Source organism: Lepus europaeus, chromosome 3, assembly GCF_033115175.1.
Source record: "Lepus europaeus isolate LE1 chromosome 3, mLepTim1.pri, whole genome shotgun sequence".
Lineage (NCBI taxonomy): Eukaryota > Metazoa > Chordata > Mammalia > Lagomorpha > Leporidae > Lepus > Lepus europaeus.
In genome coordinates this window covers 147,471,733-147,490,308 of record NC_084829.1, presented here as the reverse complement: position 1 = coordinate 147,490,308, position 18,576 = coordinate 147,471,733, and the positions used below count along the sequence as shown (strand labels likewise).

Sequence of the window (18,576 nt, the reverse complement as noted above, 5' to 3'; positions counted from 1 at the left end):
TTGGGCGATGTGTTCTCTGGAGTTTTCAGTTCCTTGCTTTAGTTGGCAAAACTCTGTTATTTCTCATTGCTGTATAAAATATTAGATTGTTTGTGATTTTCACAAATTTGGAGACAAACCAGGAAAACAAAATGGCAACAAAAATGTAAAAACATAGGCATTGAGAGTATTCTAAATGTAGTTTTATAGACAGTGACACAGAAGTAAAAGCAGAACGAATGAGAAAAATGATTAAACAATTGAATAGGTTATCTAGAAATTTAACCCCAAATATCCTCTGTGGGTCAACTCAATTGCCTAGTGCTCATTGAAGAAGCTGCACATTTTAGTAAGAAAGCTGCATGCTATAATTGTTAACTAGAAATATATTATGATAATCTGATAATACTTGATATATTACAGCTAAATAACTCAAACAAATTACTAGTGAATCCAACTTTTCTAGACAACCAAAGCTGTTAATTTGATCCAAGCTGATTTTCTCTCAAAAACAAGATCTCAGATTAAATTAATTTATAAATTCATAACAGTGAAAGGAATTATCAGAGTAAAAAGAAAGCCATCAAGGTATGGGAATGTACAATAATGCCTTGCTTTTGGAGAAGTGCTAAGCATGGCTAGCAAAACACAAGGTAATTCTGAATTGCCCCAGCAGTGAGCACTGAATACATTCTTTAGTCATGGTTCTCTTGGATAGGTGTCCCTATCCATCTATACATAGAATCACAGAGAGAGCTTCTAAAATAGCATATTCCTGGGCACCAACACAAGATATCTTGATCCTATAGTTTGCCTCTTTTCATTAAATGGTTAGAAGAACAGCTTTCACAAATGACTCATGACTGAAAATCACATGGAAGTTTCTGAAGAACTAAAATAAATGCAGAAAAGTTAGAAATACAGAGCTGGATTGGGGGATTGTGGAATGGAACACTCAGAAAACTAAATGTGATGCTGTAAAGGGAATGTCTTCAGTCCCACAAACATCCCAGTTTAAAGAGCGTCTTCTTTCTTTTCATTTTGTTTCTTCTCATTCCATCCCCATAATGAAAATTGTTATGATGCCATTTGACATCTGGACTCTGTGGATAACTGTCTGTTTTATTTCCCCTCTCATTTGATGGCACTGTTGTTTTGTTTTAATGCTTGCTGGTAACTCCACAACAGGAAGTATTACTGAGGGTATAGTGGCTAGCATAAAAAATCAGGTGTAAGGGAAAAAATATATGACTAAGCAATTTGTAGGATTAGCATGATATGAAGATTTTCAGTTATGCAGCAAGAGGTAAGCATCAATTATTGTCTTGAACCCTAACACTGACAAAACTTAGCATATCTTTACTTAAAATAATAGTAACTTTATCAATTTCAAAGATACATTTTCCCAAAGATTCTCTCATTTATCCTCAAATTTAATTCCTGTAAAAGCTGCCTGTATTTCTGCTTGACAAATAAGGATATAAAACTATGAATTTTAAAACATTAAGATTTTTTGACACATGATAGGATATGAAATGTCATACCAGTTAAGACCAAGGCAAATAATGGCTAAGCAGAATTCATTTAAAAGTCACAAAAATTCAAAAGAGCTTAGTTTCCACAACTTAAAAAATGAGGAAAAATAACATTCATTCCTCTTTTCTTTGCTGATGGGTTCAGATGGATATAATAGCTATAAATTGACATATATATTCTAATTATTATTATTAAATATTCACTTTCAAAGGACTATTTCCAAGAGTAAAATTCAAATTTCTAGTGTGAAAAGTTGTTTAATTTTGGTAATTATATTACCTTCAGAAATTCAAGCATCCATGTCACTTTAAAAATTGTACATGTTACATGAAATTTGTTTTCATGGGTCCCTGAAAGAGATTACATATGCAGACTTTAGCACATGTTTCTTCTCAAAACAGAATCAGGGAAAATATTGGAGTGTTTATTATCCAATCTACTCAGAATAATTCCCAGAATAGAAATCAACTGGACCTTGATGCTCACAATGACTTTCAAGTTTGGGGGCTCATCTCCTTTATTTGGTTTCTTGTTTCTTTGAATGCTTTGTTACTAGGAAACCACTGTGATCATGGCCCTGAGTAGTAATAGCCTAATTCTGGGTGGTGTCATGGTGTATCAGGTTAAGCCACCACCTGATTGCCAGTGTGTATCCTGGCTGCTCCACTTCCAATCCAGCTCCCTGCTAATGGCCTGGGAAAGCAGTGAAAAATATCCCAAGTTTTGGGGCCTCTGCCACCTACATGGGAGACCTGGAAGAAGCTCCTGGCTTCAGCCTGGCCCAGCACCATCCATTGTCCATTGCAGCCATCTGTGGAGTGAACCAGCACATGGCAGAGTATCTCTCTCTCTCTCTCTCTTTCTCTCTCTCTGTGTGTCTCTCTCCCTCCCTCCATTCCTCCCTCCCTCCCTCTATGTGTGTATAATTCTGACTTTCAAATAAATAAATAAATATATCTTTAAAAATATCCTAATTCAGGTGTAGCATGGTGTAACATCTTTCACAATACATATTTAAGTTCCATAAATAAGAGCAGTGGTCCCTTATTTTAAGACATACTTGGTACTTGGCTGAATGAACATTTTGAAATGAGAATTTGCCCAATTGCTTAGTTTCCTTCTCCTCCACATCAAATTAGTGATGGTGGAATGACAGAGTGATAAAAATAAATGGAAAGCCACCTCCAACCACTGCATAATCTAGAACCAGAACTTGTGCTTGCATCTCTGTCTAGAACCCAGTAGGATGTGGAAGCTCATGGAGGGGCACCCTTATGAAAGGAAAAATCCCTGGAAGAACTGAAGATGGAGCTTCTAGCAGGAATGAAGGTGTGTTCAGCTGGCTGCTGCTTCATGCTCCTTCCTCTCAAAGGAATGAAAGCAAAGTGTTCTTTAGTTCTACACTTACTGCAAAAGAAGGTTAGAAAAGCTTAAGAAAGTAGGAAAAAAAGTCATTGGAGTAATAGAGGAAAACCATTTTGAAATGGGGAAGGAAATGGGAGGGAGGGAGAGAAAGAGAGCGAGGAGGAGCAAGAGAAGGGGTAAAGGAAAGAGAAGGGAAGGAAGAGAGACAAACCCAGCTCAGACAACTCACTTGGCATTCCCTGTCCCTGGCTTCTTTCTCCGAAAATGTTGAGGAAAGTGTTGGAGCGGCAGGGCAGCTTGCCATCGCCAACATGCATGCGGACTACATCCGAGGTGGTGAAGGCACTGCGGACATTCCTCTCAGGCTTAGCAATAATGATGTACATCTTTGGAGTGAACATGCACCCCAGGGCCACCGTTACACTTAGGCTCACTGCAAAGCAGGTGGTGATGATCTTGTAGTTGCTCCCAAAGTAAATGGGCACAAAAGCAAGCCAGATGATGCAGGTGGTGTACATGGTGAAGGCGATATATTTGGCCTCATTGAAGTTGGCAGGTACGTTGCGAGTCTTGAAGGCATAGTAGGTACAGCTCATGATGAGGAGTCCATTGTAGCCTAAAGGGGCCACAACACCCAGGTTGCTGGTATTGCAAATAAGGTAGACTTCCTTGATGCTTGGGTAGGACAGAATGGGCATGGGGGGTTCCATGATGATCAGGGTTACCACAAGGGTTAGCTGCACACTAATCAGAATTGAGGCAATGATCACCTGGGCCCAGGCACTCATAAACCTAGGCTTCCGTGTACAGATCTTCTTCTTGCTGCCAGCCAGAATGCGTGCAATGCGATTGGTTTTGGTCACCCAAGGCAGAGTAGCACATGGCAGAGGAGAGGCCAACCAGGAGGCGCTGGAGGTAGCAGGATGTGGTAGTAGGTTTAGCAATGAGAGTGAAAGGGCACACGTAGCCTAGGAAGATGCCAGCCAGGATGATGTAGCAGAGTTCCCGACTGGAAGATTTGACCACAGGAGTGTCTCGGTATAGCACAAAGATGAGAGTAACAAACAGGGTAACCAAGATGCCCAGGCAAGAAAAGGCGATGGCTATGATTGATTCTATGTTGCTCCATTCAAGATAGCGGACAGGAATGGGCTCAAGTGTGATAAGAAGAAAGTCATTGAAACATGAATTCAAGATTTCTGTTGAGTAATAATGACAGTACTGGGGCTGGCATTGTGGTGCTGTAGGTTAAGCTGCCACCTGCCAACACAAGCATCACGTTTGAGCACTGGTTCAAGTACTGGCTGCTCCACTTCTGCTCCAGCTCCCTGCTGATGCACCTGGGAAAGCATTGGAAGATGGCTCAATTTCTTGGGCCCCTGTCACTTGTATGAGAGATCCAGATGGAATTCCTGGCTCCTGATTTCGGCCTGACCAAGCCCTGACTGTTGCAGCCTTTTGGAAAGTGAATCTCTCTCTCCCTCCTTCTCTCTCTCTCTCTCTCTCTCTCTCTCTTTCTCTCTCTCTGTCTGGGTAACTCTGCCTTTCAGAAAAATACATAAATCTTTTAAAAAGATGACTATATTTATGTCCTTCATGATTTGTTAGTTTCTGCATCTTGAAAATACCTCACTATTATGTAAGTAAAGATATACCATTATCTATACCCTGGACAATCATGTCTTCAGACCTAACACCATTATAAGTCTAATGTGACATGAACCTATAAAATTATCTTTTGTTTCAACACCAACATTATAGATAGTTACTATTCCATGGAGCTCAGTTCTACATTTTCAGAAAAAGTAAAAAAAAAAAAAATTGTTTCCAATGACGGTTGAGTGGTAATAATCTAGTAGAAAAAGTAAGAAATAAGCTAACAAACATTTCTTTTTTTTGTTTTATGCAGCCATCATCCATTCCATAGGCAAATTCAGGTCATAAAATATGTTTGTTCTTGCTGTTATTGGCCATTCATGTGTTTTTAAGCAAAAATTTAATTTTCATTATTTAGAAGAATCTACATTCTCCTGTTTACCACATAATTCAATGTTAATCATTTAAAATCTCTTTTGTTGTAGGTGATCTGGGATGATCTGAGTCTAGCATCTGAATATTTCATACAAACATACAAAGAAAGAATGAAATCTCCCCTTATGTATCTCTTGAAAAGAGAGGCTAGCATGTGTTCTTGAATGCCTATCTCTTACCTCTAGATGGAGAATAAAATCTGTTTTGCATTTCAGAATAAGAGAAAAAATTGTTAGCCTCTGGAGACAACCAATTCACAAAGTTTTGTTTTTGGTCTGGGGATGTATTTCCTAAGTTGTGAAAGCAAAAACAATTTTGTAAATTTAGGAAAAGATTCATTGTTCTGTAGCGCCATGGTAGCAAGGAAACATGAGAATCTGTTTTGAGCCTATTTAGTTAATCAGCATCAACCTGCCTCAGTGCACATATTTTACATGACAACCAATTCAGTCTTTGCTTCTAACAAACCAGAAAGTTGTGACAAACTATTTCATTACATCAGTTCCAGCCAATCACCAACAGTTTCACGTGAGTAATCACATTTTTTAAAAGATTTATTTATTTGAAAGGCAGAGTTAGAGAGTGAGTGGGAGAAACAGACAGAGAGGTAAAGAGAGAGAGAGATCAATCTTCCATCTTCTGGTTCACTCCAAAATGATCACAACAGCCAGTGCTGGGCCAGGTTGAAGTCAGGATCCGGGAGCTTCATCCAAGTCTCCTATGTGGGTGGCAGGTACCCAAGCCCTTAGGCCATCTTCCAATGCTTTCTCAGGCACATTAACAGAGATCTGGATCAGAAGAGGGAAAGCAGGACTTGAACTGGTGTCAAAGGCAGTAGCTTAACCTGCTAAACCATGATGCCAGCCCCCAGTAATCACATTTCTACACATGGTGTCAACCAGCTCATGCTCTGAAAGTTTATCAGTCCAGAATCTCCCTCTTTCCAAAACCATTCAAGATGAGCACTCTGGCCTAAGAAAATTTATCTGACTTGCACACCAATCACTTACTATATTAAGCAATAAATACAACTATTTGGATTTCTTTTGTATTCAGGTAGTTATTCCTTTGTATCCATGGAAGATTGGTTCACAAGCACACGCTCTTGGACTGACATTAACAGCCTCTTTCTTACGTTTCAGGACTTGTTTGTATCTAAGTTTCAACACCTTAATAAAATAATTTTTGCTTCTTAGGTAAAGTTACTCTTTAATCTTATTTTTTTTTGTTTCCCTGATATTGATAGATGATAGATATAGACAAATAGAAAGAGATAGAGATTATAGATAGATGATTCATTGATTAATTGATTGACTTAGGAGAAAAATGGCCATTATGGAGAATCATGATATGATAAAATCAATAAATTAAAATATTCAAGAGTGGGAGAAAGCACAAAATAGCCAGTAGTCAACTCCTTTAGGAGGCATGCTGAGGCCGCAAAAAACCACTTCAAACTCAAATGCAGTTTTCTCAAGTCTTTTGTAACCTTCTGAAAGCTGCCATCTTTTCATTTCCTGGGCAATTTTATGTAATATTACCTATGAGTTGCTATGTTCTCAGAGTTTTGTCCAGAAATCAATATCATATTATAAAATTTCTAAAACATAAATCATTTCTATAAAGCTAGAATTAAAACTCTGGCCTAGAGTGAAATTAAGAGCTCTAATTAATGATTTTCCTAAATTTCAGAGATATAGGGCAAAATATTTGCTATGTAATTCTGGATTTTTTTTAGATATTAACGTATGTTTTACAAATAATTAATTAACTATTAGCTTCTCATGAAGGAGAATGTTAAAAAGCAGCACAGTAGAAAAGAGAAGATTTAAATAACCCAGCAGAATAAATTTAAAACATAAAAATAGAAATGCATTACATAAGACACTTTCAGAACTTCTTATTAAATATTCAAACTTGTAAACTAAAGACGAAAGATAAACTTTAAAAAAACTTTTAAATAGTTCTGGAGTTTCCCCTACAACAAACAAGAGGACCATACCCCTTCTGTAAATAACCTTAATCCTCCTGAATTAGTGAAATTAAAAAAAAAAAAACACTGAAATTTAAAATTATCAATTTATAAAATATTTACTATGCGGCTAGACATTTTCAAATAGACTTACAATGAAAGTAGGCCAGAAAATAATGACATTATTGATGTTTAAGTGAACAAATGAAAATAGCCTCATTTCTCTATGATTTGAAATCTTCTAGATAAAGAGAACCTATAGATACTATAATCAGAAATTTCATTTGAACAACATTGACTAAAACTCAGGTCTACTACTCCAAATCTATTGACTTTTTTCACTCCAGGAGACTTGATATCCATGAATTTGTTGTTCTTTCTCCAACCTTCCAAAGGAAATAATATCTCTTACAGAAAGAGTGGCTTTATGTCTACCAATAATCATCCTATTAATAGAATATCATATACCTTGTTTTAGTAAATCTAGTAAAATAGTGGAAGCAATCCTATGTACCAAGCTATACCTGAGGCTTCAACTGTTATTGAAGTTGTTCTTTATTCTCTGTGATAAAATTGAATTGGTAAGATACTTCCAGACATGATACATTATAGTTACCACATATGACCCTATTTATGTGCTCTATAAATGAAAATATCTAAATTATTTATTGTTTTTCAAGAAATTATCCAAGGAACACCTATTGTACTAGAATCTCTGTTAACAAAAGACTCCATAGAAATAGGAAAATGAGAAAAATGGATTGGAACAGAACAGATAAATATACAGATCATCATAGTTATCTAGATTATCATGAATCTTGCTTTTTGTATACATATATAAAGATACTCCATTAACAACATGGCATTAACATGAATTAACAGCATGGCACCTGAACCATTGTTTATTGTGGTAGTCAGCTCCTAAGATGATCCTTAATGATCTCAACTTCTTAGTATTTATCTTTGTGTAATATCCAAAGTTTTAAACTAAATATAAACAAAATTTTAAATTTAAAAAAAAATTATGTAGTTCTGGGGTTGACTCAACAATAACAAAAGATCATGTCCTTTCTTTCTATAAATGGGCTTAGACTACCTGTGATTGCTTTTAGCACTGAATATAACAAAGTTAATGGGATGTCACTCAGAGTAAGAGAGGTACTACAGAATTTAAAGGTACTATAAAAAATTCTTTAAAAATACAAGACAAATAGTTTAGAAAGCCCATGCTAAACAGTTGCTCTAAAAGCTCTTATCCAAGGGTCTCCAAAAACCACAAAAATAATTTATTAAATATAAGAAATTCCTAGAGAAATTCAAGAATTCACTTATAAATATGCAAAATCAAGGCGTAAAATATTCTGAAAAAAAATGTCCAGGATTATTGTGTTGTAAGATCCACAGAAATAACAATGGCAAAACAGAAATGACTGCATGGTAGCATTAGATAAAATATCCAATGGACAATGAGAAAAATCCACATAAAAAAAAAATGAAACAACTCATCTAGGAAGGATAAATTAGCTGTACAACTAAACTGTAAAGAAAAATGAGCCAGGTGGCAAAGAGGTGGCTGGTTCATGCCTCATTTATTATTTGATTAACCTGGAAAAATTGTGAACGTGGGCTATTGACTGTTAAAATTGCACAAGTACCCTTTGAATAGCTCCAAATAGTTATCCCCTTATGATTTATGAATACATACTAATTCAAATAGTATGTTTATTTTATGCCTAGATTTCTTTTTATTATTATTTATTTGAAAGGCAAAAAGAGAAAAAGACATAGGACAGAGAAATCCCATGCTGGGTCACTCCCATATGCCCACAATTGGGGCAGTCTGAAGCCAGGACCTAGGAGCTCAATCCAGGTTTCCCATAGGTGTGACAGAGACTTAACTACTTTGTCATCATCTGCTGCTTCCCACGTATACATTAGCAGAAGCTTGAAAGGAGAGCGGATCTGGGATTTGAACTCAGGCACTTTAACCTGGGATAAAGCTGTCCACATGGCAGTTTAAGCCCTGTGCCAAACACCACACCTAGTTCCTCAATGGCTTGAAATATTCTTTGATTGAAAAGACATAACAGCTAAAATAAAATAAAATTTTGTCTAGCTAGAACATTACAACTTATGAATTCAGTGATATGGGGACTTATCCACTGATAAGTTTATGTTTATGAATTTAACTCTGTAACATTGTCTTCAGTATTCTCAATCCTCTGGGAAACATGAAACTAAACCTTAGTATTACTAAAGACTTGTGATTTTAAACTGAAGTTCTCCTGAAAGCCTCCAGAAGCAGGAGACCTATGAGAACTGATTGCTAACCCAAGGATTTCAACAGCAAGCTGATGACCACACAGTGGTCTTCTGGGCAAGGTTTGCACAAGAAAATTTTTGAATATAGCATACCCCCCCCTTGTATAGTCTACTATATCAATAATATTTTTCTTTACTGATTTAAAGTTGTACAAATAAGGGGTAAGTGTCTGGCCTAGTGGTTCAGCTACCAATTAGAATGTTTACATCCCATATCAGAGTATCTGGATTTGAGTCCTGTCTGTACTTCCAGGTTCAGCTTCCTACTACTGCTCACCATGGAAGTGATGGCTCATGTAATTAGGGTAGTTTACCCACCTGGGAGACCTAGATTGATTCCTGTCTCCTAGGTGAGACCTGCCAACCTCTGAGTATGGAGAGGAATTGAAGAATGAAAAAGCAGATGGTAGCTTTTTTACATCTATCTTTCTGTCTTCCTGCCTCTTCAATAAAATTAACTAATTATATTTAAAAATAATAAAGTTACAGAAAATTGAGTTCATCTTGACTGTTTCCCTTAGTAGTAATAGCTTTTTGTTTAAGTACAGATTTTACTACAGATGAAATTCATTTTAATTCAGTAATTTAGTTACATCGAGCTGTTGTTGGTTCAGATAATTTGAAAAATAGCATAGGGGCCAGCGCCGTGGCACAGTAGGCTAATCCTTTGCCTGCAGTGCCGGCATCCCATATGGGCGCCGGTTCTAGTCCCAACTGCTCCTCTTCCCATCCAGCTCTCTGCTATGGCCTGGGAAAGCAGTAGAAGATGGTCCAAGTCCTTGGGCCCCTGCGCCTGCATGTGAGACCAGGAAGAAGCACTGGCTCCTGGCTTTGGATTGGCGTAGCTCCAGCCATTGCGGCCATTTGGGGAGTGAACCAGCAGAAGGAAGACCTATCTCTGTGTCTCTCCCTCTCACTCTCTGTAACTCTCTCTCTCAAATAAATAAATAAAACCTTTTTTTAAAAAAAGAAAAATAGCATAAAGCATGTTTTCTAACTGTTACAATATGCTTTGTTTATGAAGAGATTTCATAATTTCTGAAGCTTGAAATGATTCAGAAGATTTGCAGAACATACATATATAACGCTGTCATTTAAAGGTAAAGGCAAAATATAGGGAGAAAAAGACACTGCATGTTACCACCAAGTGATCAAGAAATAGCCAGGTGCAGACTCTAGGGTTTTTATTCATACAGAGATATGCTTCCTTTGCAGATTGAACTACCAACAACTGTATGATGAATATTCACTTTGAGACAGCTCGAGGCAGAAATTTCCAGTGTTGTCTCTTTATTACCCTCTAGTCATACAGCCGACTCAGGATTTCAAATAGGTTACACTAAGTGAAATTCATCAGTAAGAAAACTGGAGTTAGTTGTCACCAGTGATGTTCAAATTTTAAACTGTGTATCATAAATTCCAGTTCTCATAACATTGCCAAAATCAAAGACACATACGAATGCATCTCCATAGATAATCATGGGTGGTTCAAGCCTAGCTGTAAAATATCTACCCTACAAGTATACTACACACAAATGGAGAAAAACATCCTTATGCTAGGAGGAAATATAATCATTCTTGTGTTGCAACAGTATCAGCTTGTCACAATAACACCTGAAGCATACTTTTAACTCTCTCTGACTGCTCTATCTCTTGGGAAGGTACTAGATTCTTATGTGGAAACTAAGCTCTTCCATACCAACCCTGAACCACCCACAAAAAAATCACTTGGAGATTGAGACTGACAATTTATATTTTTATTAACTTCTTGGAAATCTTTTTCTTCTTTTTCTTCCCTGTTTTAACTTTTTACACATCCTAAGTTTGAGAGGCAGTAGTTTTGCTATTTGGGTGATGTTAGCTATAATGTCCTTATTGTCTATATTTGTAATTTAGTGAGTTTGGGTCCGGTATTAGGGTTTAAAGAGAGGAGTTAACCAACCTACAAGACTAGAGGGCATGTGAGTGACCTTCAACTACTGATGAGTGGTGTCCTGAGCCTATCTGATCACTAACATTCAAAAGGAGAAGACTTTATGAGAATTGGTTAATCCTCTGTCTGCGGCACTGGCATCCCATATGGGCTCTGTGTTCTAGTCCCGGTTGCTCCTCTTCCAGTCCAGCTTTCTGCTGTGGCCCAGAGGGCAGTGGAGGATGGCCCAAAGTGCTTGGGCCCCTGCACCTGCATGGGAGACCAGGAAGAAGCACCTGGCTCCTGGTTTTGGATCGGCGCAGCGCCGGCCGTAAAGGCCATTTGGGAAGTGAATCAATGGAAGGAAGACCTTTCTCTCTGTCTCTCTCTCTCTCACTGTCTGTAACTCTACCGGTCAAATAAAGAGAGAAAGAGAGAGAGAGAGAGAGAATTGAACATATTCATATTAAATCTTAGCCTCCTGGAAACTTGAGGACTTGGGAGGTCTCCATAGTTGGAATTATCCTTGAGAATCAGGGCCATCAGACATGTCAGTTTTCTTCAGGCAGACTACAAAATACTCAGCAAAACTGAAAAAAGTTGAAATAATTCTGATCTGAGGATCAAGAACCAATGGTAATTTTTGAACCAAATATTGTGAGTGCTTCTGTGATCCAAATATATTTGAGGAGGCTAAAATCTAATATCAGACTTCTTTCCAATTGGATAAAGTAAAATTTAACATGAATTAAGAAACAGAGAAAGGTAGCAATTATTTCCCTCTAAATGTGTTGGGTAAATCATAATATTTAAAAATACTACTCTATGGCTGTGTAAGACATCGTGTAAATGTTTTTGTTAATATTTTAACATTAATATCAATTACACACATGGTGAACTTCTATTTATAATTCAATTCCATCTCAATTGTCTCTTCCTCTGTGAAGGCTTTTCTTTTCTAAAGAAAAAATAATTACTCTTTTTCTCTGTTAATATGACATATTGCACATCACATTGTATCAGTAAAACTTATACCATTGTTTGTCATTCACATGTCTAGATTCACAAGAAGCTCCTCTCTCAGTATATAGACCTTGCTTTATTCACCTGTATACCCATATACTCAAAAATATTTTGGCAAAAAAAAGGATGCTAGTTTATTTGAGAGTTACGTAAATTAGCAATTAGCAGTGTAATAGATAACAGCATCTGTTGGAATAATGAAAAATAATTAAAATTAAATTCTTAATTTCTATAACCTGATGTTTTATGTTTTTTAATGAGTAAATTTAATGTAGACTGTCTTTTTGAGGAAGTTTTTTCAGATTACATGTAGTTGTTCCATGAGTTGTGAAATTCTACAAATTACATGGCAGGAGAGTTTCCTATTTATTCATCATAAGAAGCAAAGCATGAGATTTAAATGCTGAATTAAAATGTGCATTGTTCTGAGAAGAAAATACAAGAAACATTAACTTATTAAGAAACTTACTAAACTTATTTATAAACTTATTAACCAAAAGCATTTCCTTTAAGAAATGTACTAAATTTTCCACATAGACAAAAAGTAACATATAGTAATGAAAATTTAAAAGTCATTTACAAACATGTTTTTATTCATTAACATTAGAATCTCTGGAGACTTTATAAAAATTAGCTATCTCTTGAAGTGATTTTAAGTAAATTTTAACATACTTTACCTTCAGTATTAAATATTCTCAGAAAAAGAGAACAGTTTCTTATTTTAATTAAAATTTAGTCAAAAATAGTCACCCATGAAATAAAACACCTACTCAAAGGCAATACATTTACTCTGATGGGTGTTTTTCTGATGATTTTTGGTATTCTATGCATGTAGGTTTTTTATTTTCACAACTACTGCTACCATAGCAACACCAACAGCACATTGCCCTGTACTGTGCCCTTGTGGGATTGACCTGGCATCAAGTGACAAATGGGAACTTGTTTTCCATTGACATATGAGACTAAAAGGAATGCAGAAAAAAATTGGTGTCTTAAAACTTAGGTATAAATTAGTTTGATACATACGTATATACAAACACACTGAAAGATCTTAAAGATAATATTTGAAATATAGTCTGTATGATCCAAAAGCAGCTGCTTGCATATTGTTAACAGCTAAGAGCATGGTCTCAGCTATGCCCTGGCTCAATCTATTTGAATGTTAAAATGATTTCTATGTATGATAGATCAAAATGTATTAAATAAAGCTTGGAAGATTATTATATTAATATTCTCCTATTTGTTTGATTTTTTTAAAGATTTATTTTATTTATTTGTAAGACAGTTACAGAGAGAGGTAGAGTCAAGAGAGAAAGGTCTTCCATCCACTGGTTCACTCTCCAGATGGCCGCAATGGCCGGAGCTGTGCTGATCTGAAGCCAGGAGCCAGGAGCCAGGAGCTTCTTCTGGGTCTCCCACATGGGTGCAGGGGCTCAAAGACTTGGGCCATCTTCCACTGCCTTCCCAGGCCACAGCAGAGAGCTGGATCAGAAGAGGAGCAGCCGGGACTAGAACCAGCGCCTCTATGGGGTGCTGGCGCTTCAGGCCAGGGCTTTAACCTGCTCTGCCACAGAGCCAGCCCCATTGTTGGGTTATTTTTACACTTTTTATGCCACTTTAAATGCCCTGATCAGTAGTGGTTGATCATTTGGTGGAGGGTAAACAATACAGAAGATTTCCAGGGAACAAAAGGCACAACTCTGAGTCCCATTAGTACAACATGTTAGCTCTTTGACAAAAATTGTTTTGTATTTTAATGACTTAAAATTGAGTAGAAATTCATTTTCATGCATGAGATAAGCCCTAATTAAAATCTAAACAGAGCACTGGGAAAAGTTTGGGAAATCTCCAAGGACGGTAGAAAAGAGAAAACTCTTCTTAGCACAAAACCAGGACTTTGAACTTGTAAGATCAACATTAGTAAGGGGGACACTTCTGTCTTAACATAAAAAGGCCCAACAGGAAGCACACACTATGAACAAGATAAAGATTTGAAGAGAGACAAGGTATTATTGAGAAAATAAGACAGAATCCAAAAGGAGTTTTGAAAAAAAATTTTGTGTTAGTCCATTGCAGGCAACCATAGGATAAATTACACAATGAGAGAACATCAAATATAGGGATTCTCATTTCAGCTTTTCTGTGATCCAACTGCATTGACTCAGATAATCTTGATTGAGTCTCTTCTTTCTGCTTCACTTAAAATATTAAACATTTATGGTGTGCAGGGAGACCCTGCATGGGAGACCTGGAAAGGGCTCCTGGTTCCTGGCTTCAAATCTGCATAACTCCCACCGTTGTGGACATTTGGGGACTGAGCCAGCGAAGGGAGGACCTTTCTCTCTGTCTCTTCCTCTCACTTTCTGTAACTCTACCTCTCAAATGAATAAATAAAATCTTTAAAAATATTTATTAGACAATTTTTATGTTCAAGGTGTCATACTGAGTGTCAGAGTAGCATGTCTCAATGGGTGGGACAGAGACTAATCTCATTAGAATTTGTTAAGTTTCACTCCAGAAATAGAAATTGGGAATATCTGGAGGTGGGGGATAATTTCTTGACAATTTTTAGGCACATTTAAGTGAAAGTGGGGTTTTTTTGAGAATAAAAAAATTAATGAGCTACAGTGTGTATCTTCAAAAACAGTCTGAACTAAAAATCATTTTCCTTAATGTCTTTTGTACTAGGCAATTTTGAAAAATCGTTTGATAGTCATTTCTTTCTTTAAGTTTTATTATTTATTTGAAAGATGGAGTGACAGAAATCATCCATCTGCTGGTTCACACCCAAATGCCCATAATAGCTGGAGTTTGGCCTTATGAAAGCCAGAAGCCAAGATCTATTATCAGTTTATTTAATGATCATAAAGTTAACCTTATACTAAGTATAAGAGTTCAACAAATAGCATGAAAAACAAACATTGTTCTTCAATGGAAGAGAGAAGGGCTGTATCATTAATGTTTTATAACTTTCAGTATATAGATCTCTCACTCCCTTGCTTAAATTTGCTCCTAAGTATTATTTTGTTTTTTATATCATTGCAAGTGGATTTATTTTCTTGATTTCTTTTGCAGGCTTCTGTTAGTATAGGATGCCATATAGAAATGTGACTAAATAATTGGAAAGTGTTACTGATTGTGTGTCTTGTGACTTAACTGTGGATTTATTTACTAGTTCTAACAGTTTTTATTAGGTCATGAGAACAAGTATTGGTGAGGATGTGGAGACAAGGGAAACCCTTATAGATTATTGGCAGGAATGTAAATTATTCCAACTATTTTGTGAGACAGTATGGAATTTTCTCAAAAATCTAACAATAGAATTAACCTTATGACCCAACATTTCATTCTCATACTTGGTATATATACCAAGGGATTGAAATTAGGATGCATAAGTGATGTAAGCATCCCCATGTTCCTTGAAGCATGATTCATAATAGCCAAAATTCGGGAACAACCTAGGTGTCCTTAAATAGATGAAAAAATTTAAAAATGTGAGACATACACATATCTATGTATGAGATGGATGGATAGATGGATGGATATTAGATGACAGACAGATAGCTAGATAGATTTTGAAATAATATTCAGCCTTAATTTAAAAAAATAAGAAATACTGTCATTTGCAACAATGAATAAACCTAGAAAACATTATGGTAAGTGAAGGGATCCAGCCACGGAGAAGCCAATAACACCTGATGTCACTTTTGTGGAATCCAGAAATGCTGAACTCATAGAAGTGCAGGGTAGAATAGTGATTACCAGGTGTCTGAAGGGGAGTGTGGATGAGGAAAGCAAGATGTTGGTCCAATGAATTATAAAATTATAACTTATTAGGAGGGATTCTGTTGCCCAGCAAGGTGCATATAGCTGTAATAATGCATATTTCAAAATGTTTAAAGGAAGATTTTAAATGTTCTAATCCCAAAGAAATAATAAATATTTGAAGTGACAGATATGGTGATTGCTTTTCAATCATCATTCCAAATGTATACCTCAATTGAAACATCGCATTTCATTCTTTTAACTAAAACAAAACTAAATTTATGAAACAAAGAAACAAACAAAACCTTGATCCTAAGCACTCTGATATGGGAGGCAGGCATCCCAAGAAGTGGTGGCTAAGTCTGTTGTGCCACAATTTCCACTCTTGTATGATAGTCATTATTTTTTCATAACAAGTTAACACTTTACAAGGCACTAACTGCAATTTAATAAGTATAATTTTAACTATGCTATCTGGTTCTACTTACTGAGCCATTTTTGACATGCTCTGGATAAATCACATGATCAGTTAGTTTCATATTCTTATTTTGAATCAAGTGAAAAAGTAAACAATCAACAGGTGCATCACTTTCTCTGTGATTTTAAGGAGCACCCAAGGAACTATGATTAGCAGTTAGTGAACTACTGGGATCCATTGCTAACTACTTCTCTGATCTTAGGCATATAACTTTACATATGTAGACCTTTGCTTCATTTTTCTAAGAGGGACCAAATTATTTAGATGACAAAATCCCTATGTTTCCATGTCATTATAAATAATTTGATTGAGAAATGAGATCAGATAAGTGCTCTGAAGTGATGGTGGCAACGTCTTCCAATGTGCTTGGATCTTGGCTTTAAGAAAACCGCAGATGAACGGTACCTATTTTCAGAAGTTGTTCTGAATGTACTTGTTCCATGGATTTCCCCAAAGGTATAAACTTGCATGTTTTCTATGTTCTACTTTCTGTCTGGAATTCCACTCATCCCTTTGTCTGTCTAATAAACTTTATAGTACTTTATGTATACTTCTTTTATGTTAATAACTATGTTATATTATACACTTCCACATGTCTCCACCTTGTTTATCTTAACCAAAGTAAAAACTTGTTCACTGTTTCAAATATCTTTGTTCCTTGAAGGCACACAATAATGCCCAGCACATAGTATATGTTCCAGAAATGATTGCAGATATAAATTCAGATATATAGGCATGCTTGCAAGTACAATTTAAAAAGGAAAAGCAGAAAACAAATCTAAAACAGAGTATCCTACCATAAACATATCAGTTCTCTTTTTTTAGATTTGAATAAACTTTCATTTCAATAAAAATCATGGAACACTTATACAGTTTGTGCATACTCATTGATATGAGCTTTAAAAGGTATTTAATTTAACATTGATGAGAACTAACACTGACATAATTTTAACAAGACATGAGCTGATCTGGAAAACAGGCCATAGGCAGGGACACAGTTCACATGTGAGACAGCTCCTACCTGTTAGATCTGCATTGGGCCACCACCCCAAGTCACAAGCTTTGCAGGTGAACTCATCTTGCACAAATTCATTCTCTTTGCAGGCTGTGCAAATCCAGCAGCAGCTCACTTCTCCTTTACGTATGACCTGGAGCATAGGGAAATTCCACAGGTTTTCATAAACTCTTCTATTCCTGAGGACTTACTTATATACATACCATGATTTTCTTCATACTATGATTTTTTTAAAAGTAACCTTGGGAAAGGACTTAAATGGTGAGAAACCATGAGAATGTAGATTGAATTGCACATGTGAAAGTCAATTTATTCCATGCTGAGTTTGGAGACTTTTCAATTCACTGTGAATTTCAATTTATAGGCTGAATTGATTATATTATTTTTAGAACTAAAAAATGAAAGCCTAATTTCATTATTGTTTATATTAATATTTATTAATTTCTCTCCTAATTGTAAAGTTATACATTTTTCTACTCTGAAATAGCAGGTTATATTTAACTTCAGAGGTTCTCATGTAAAAAAAACCTTACTAATATATACAAATTATAATTATAGAAAATATAAATACTTAACAAAAAACTTCACTCAGGAACAACTATAAATACACAGAGACAGAATGATAACCCAGAAAGTATAACCCTGTATTGGTTCCGTTTGTTTGGCTCTGTTGAATTCAAAAGATCACATTTACTGTTATAAGAAAATTTGCTTGTCTAAGATCTCTGAAGAGGTGCTTATTATCTGAAAAGCTTAAACTTCCTATATTTTCAGTTTGATAACTATATCTTATAGATAGCATATGATTTAGTCCCGCTTTCATCTCTAGTCTAACAATTTATTTTACTCATGTCTAGTGCATTTATATTTATTATGATAATCAGAATGCTTGGATATAAATCATCTCTATTTTTTCTGTTTTTTTTTCATGAATTTTTCTGTTTTTTCTGCTTTATTTTTAGTATTCCATTTTATTCCTAATAGTGGGCTCACTGACTAAATTTTTATCTTGCTTTAGTAATTCCTCTAAGATTGACAATGTACATAATTAACTTATAATCTACATCCAAATGTATCACAAGACTATACTTCTGTTTCCTCTCCTGTTTTTTGGATTGTTGTTTTAGTGCATTTTACTTATATGTACTTCATAGCATTCCACATACACAATGAATTAT

At 35.8% G+C, this 18,576-nt stretch overlaps 1 protein-coding gene across 1 annotated transcript in view; it reads right to left on the bottom strand.

Moving 5' to 3' along the window:
• Nucleotides 1–18,576, bottom strand: part of GRM1 (glutamate metabotropic receptor 1) — a 428,308-nt gene that overhangs the window by 30,236 nt on the left and 379,496 nt on the right. The window contains 4 exon segments of the mRNA XM_062187757.1: nucleotides 3,110–3,146; nucleotides 3,149–3,743; nucleotides 3,745–4,039; nucleotides 17,404–17,531. Coding sequence (XP_062043741.1) covers nucleotides 3,110–3,146; nucleotides 3,149–3,743; nucleotides 3,745–4,039; nucleotides 17,404–17,531 — 1,055 coding nt within the window.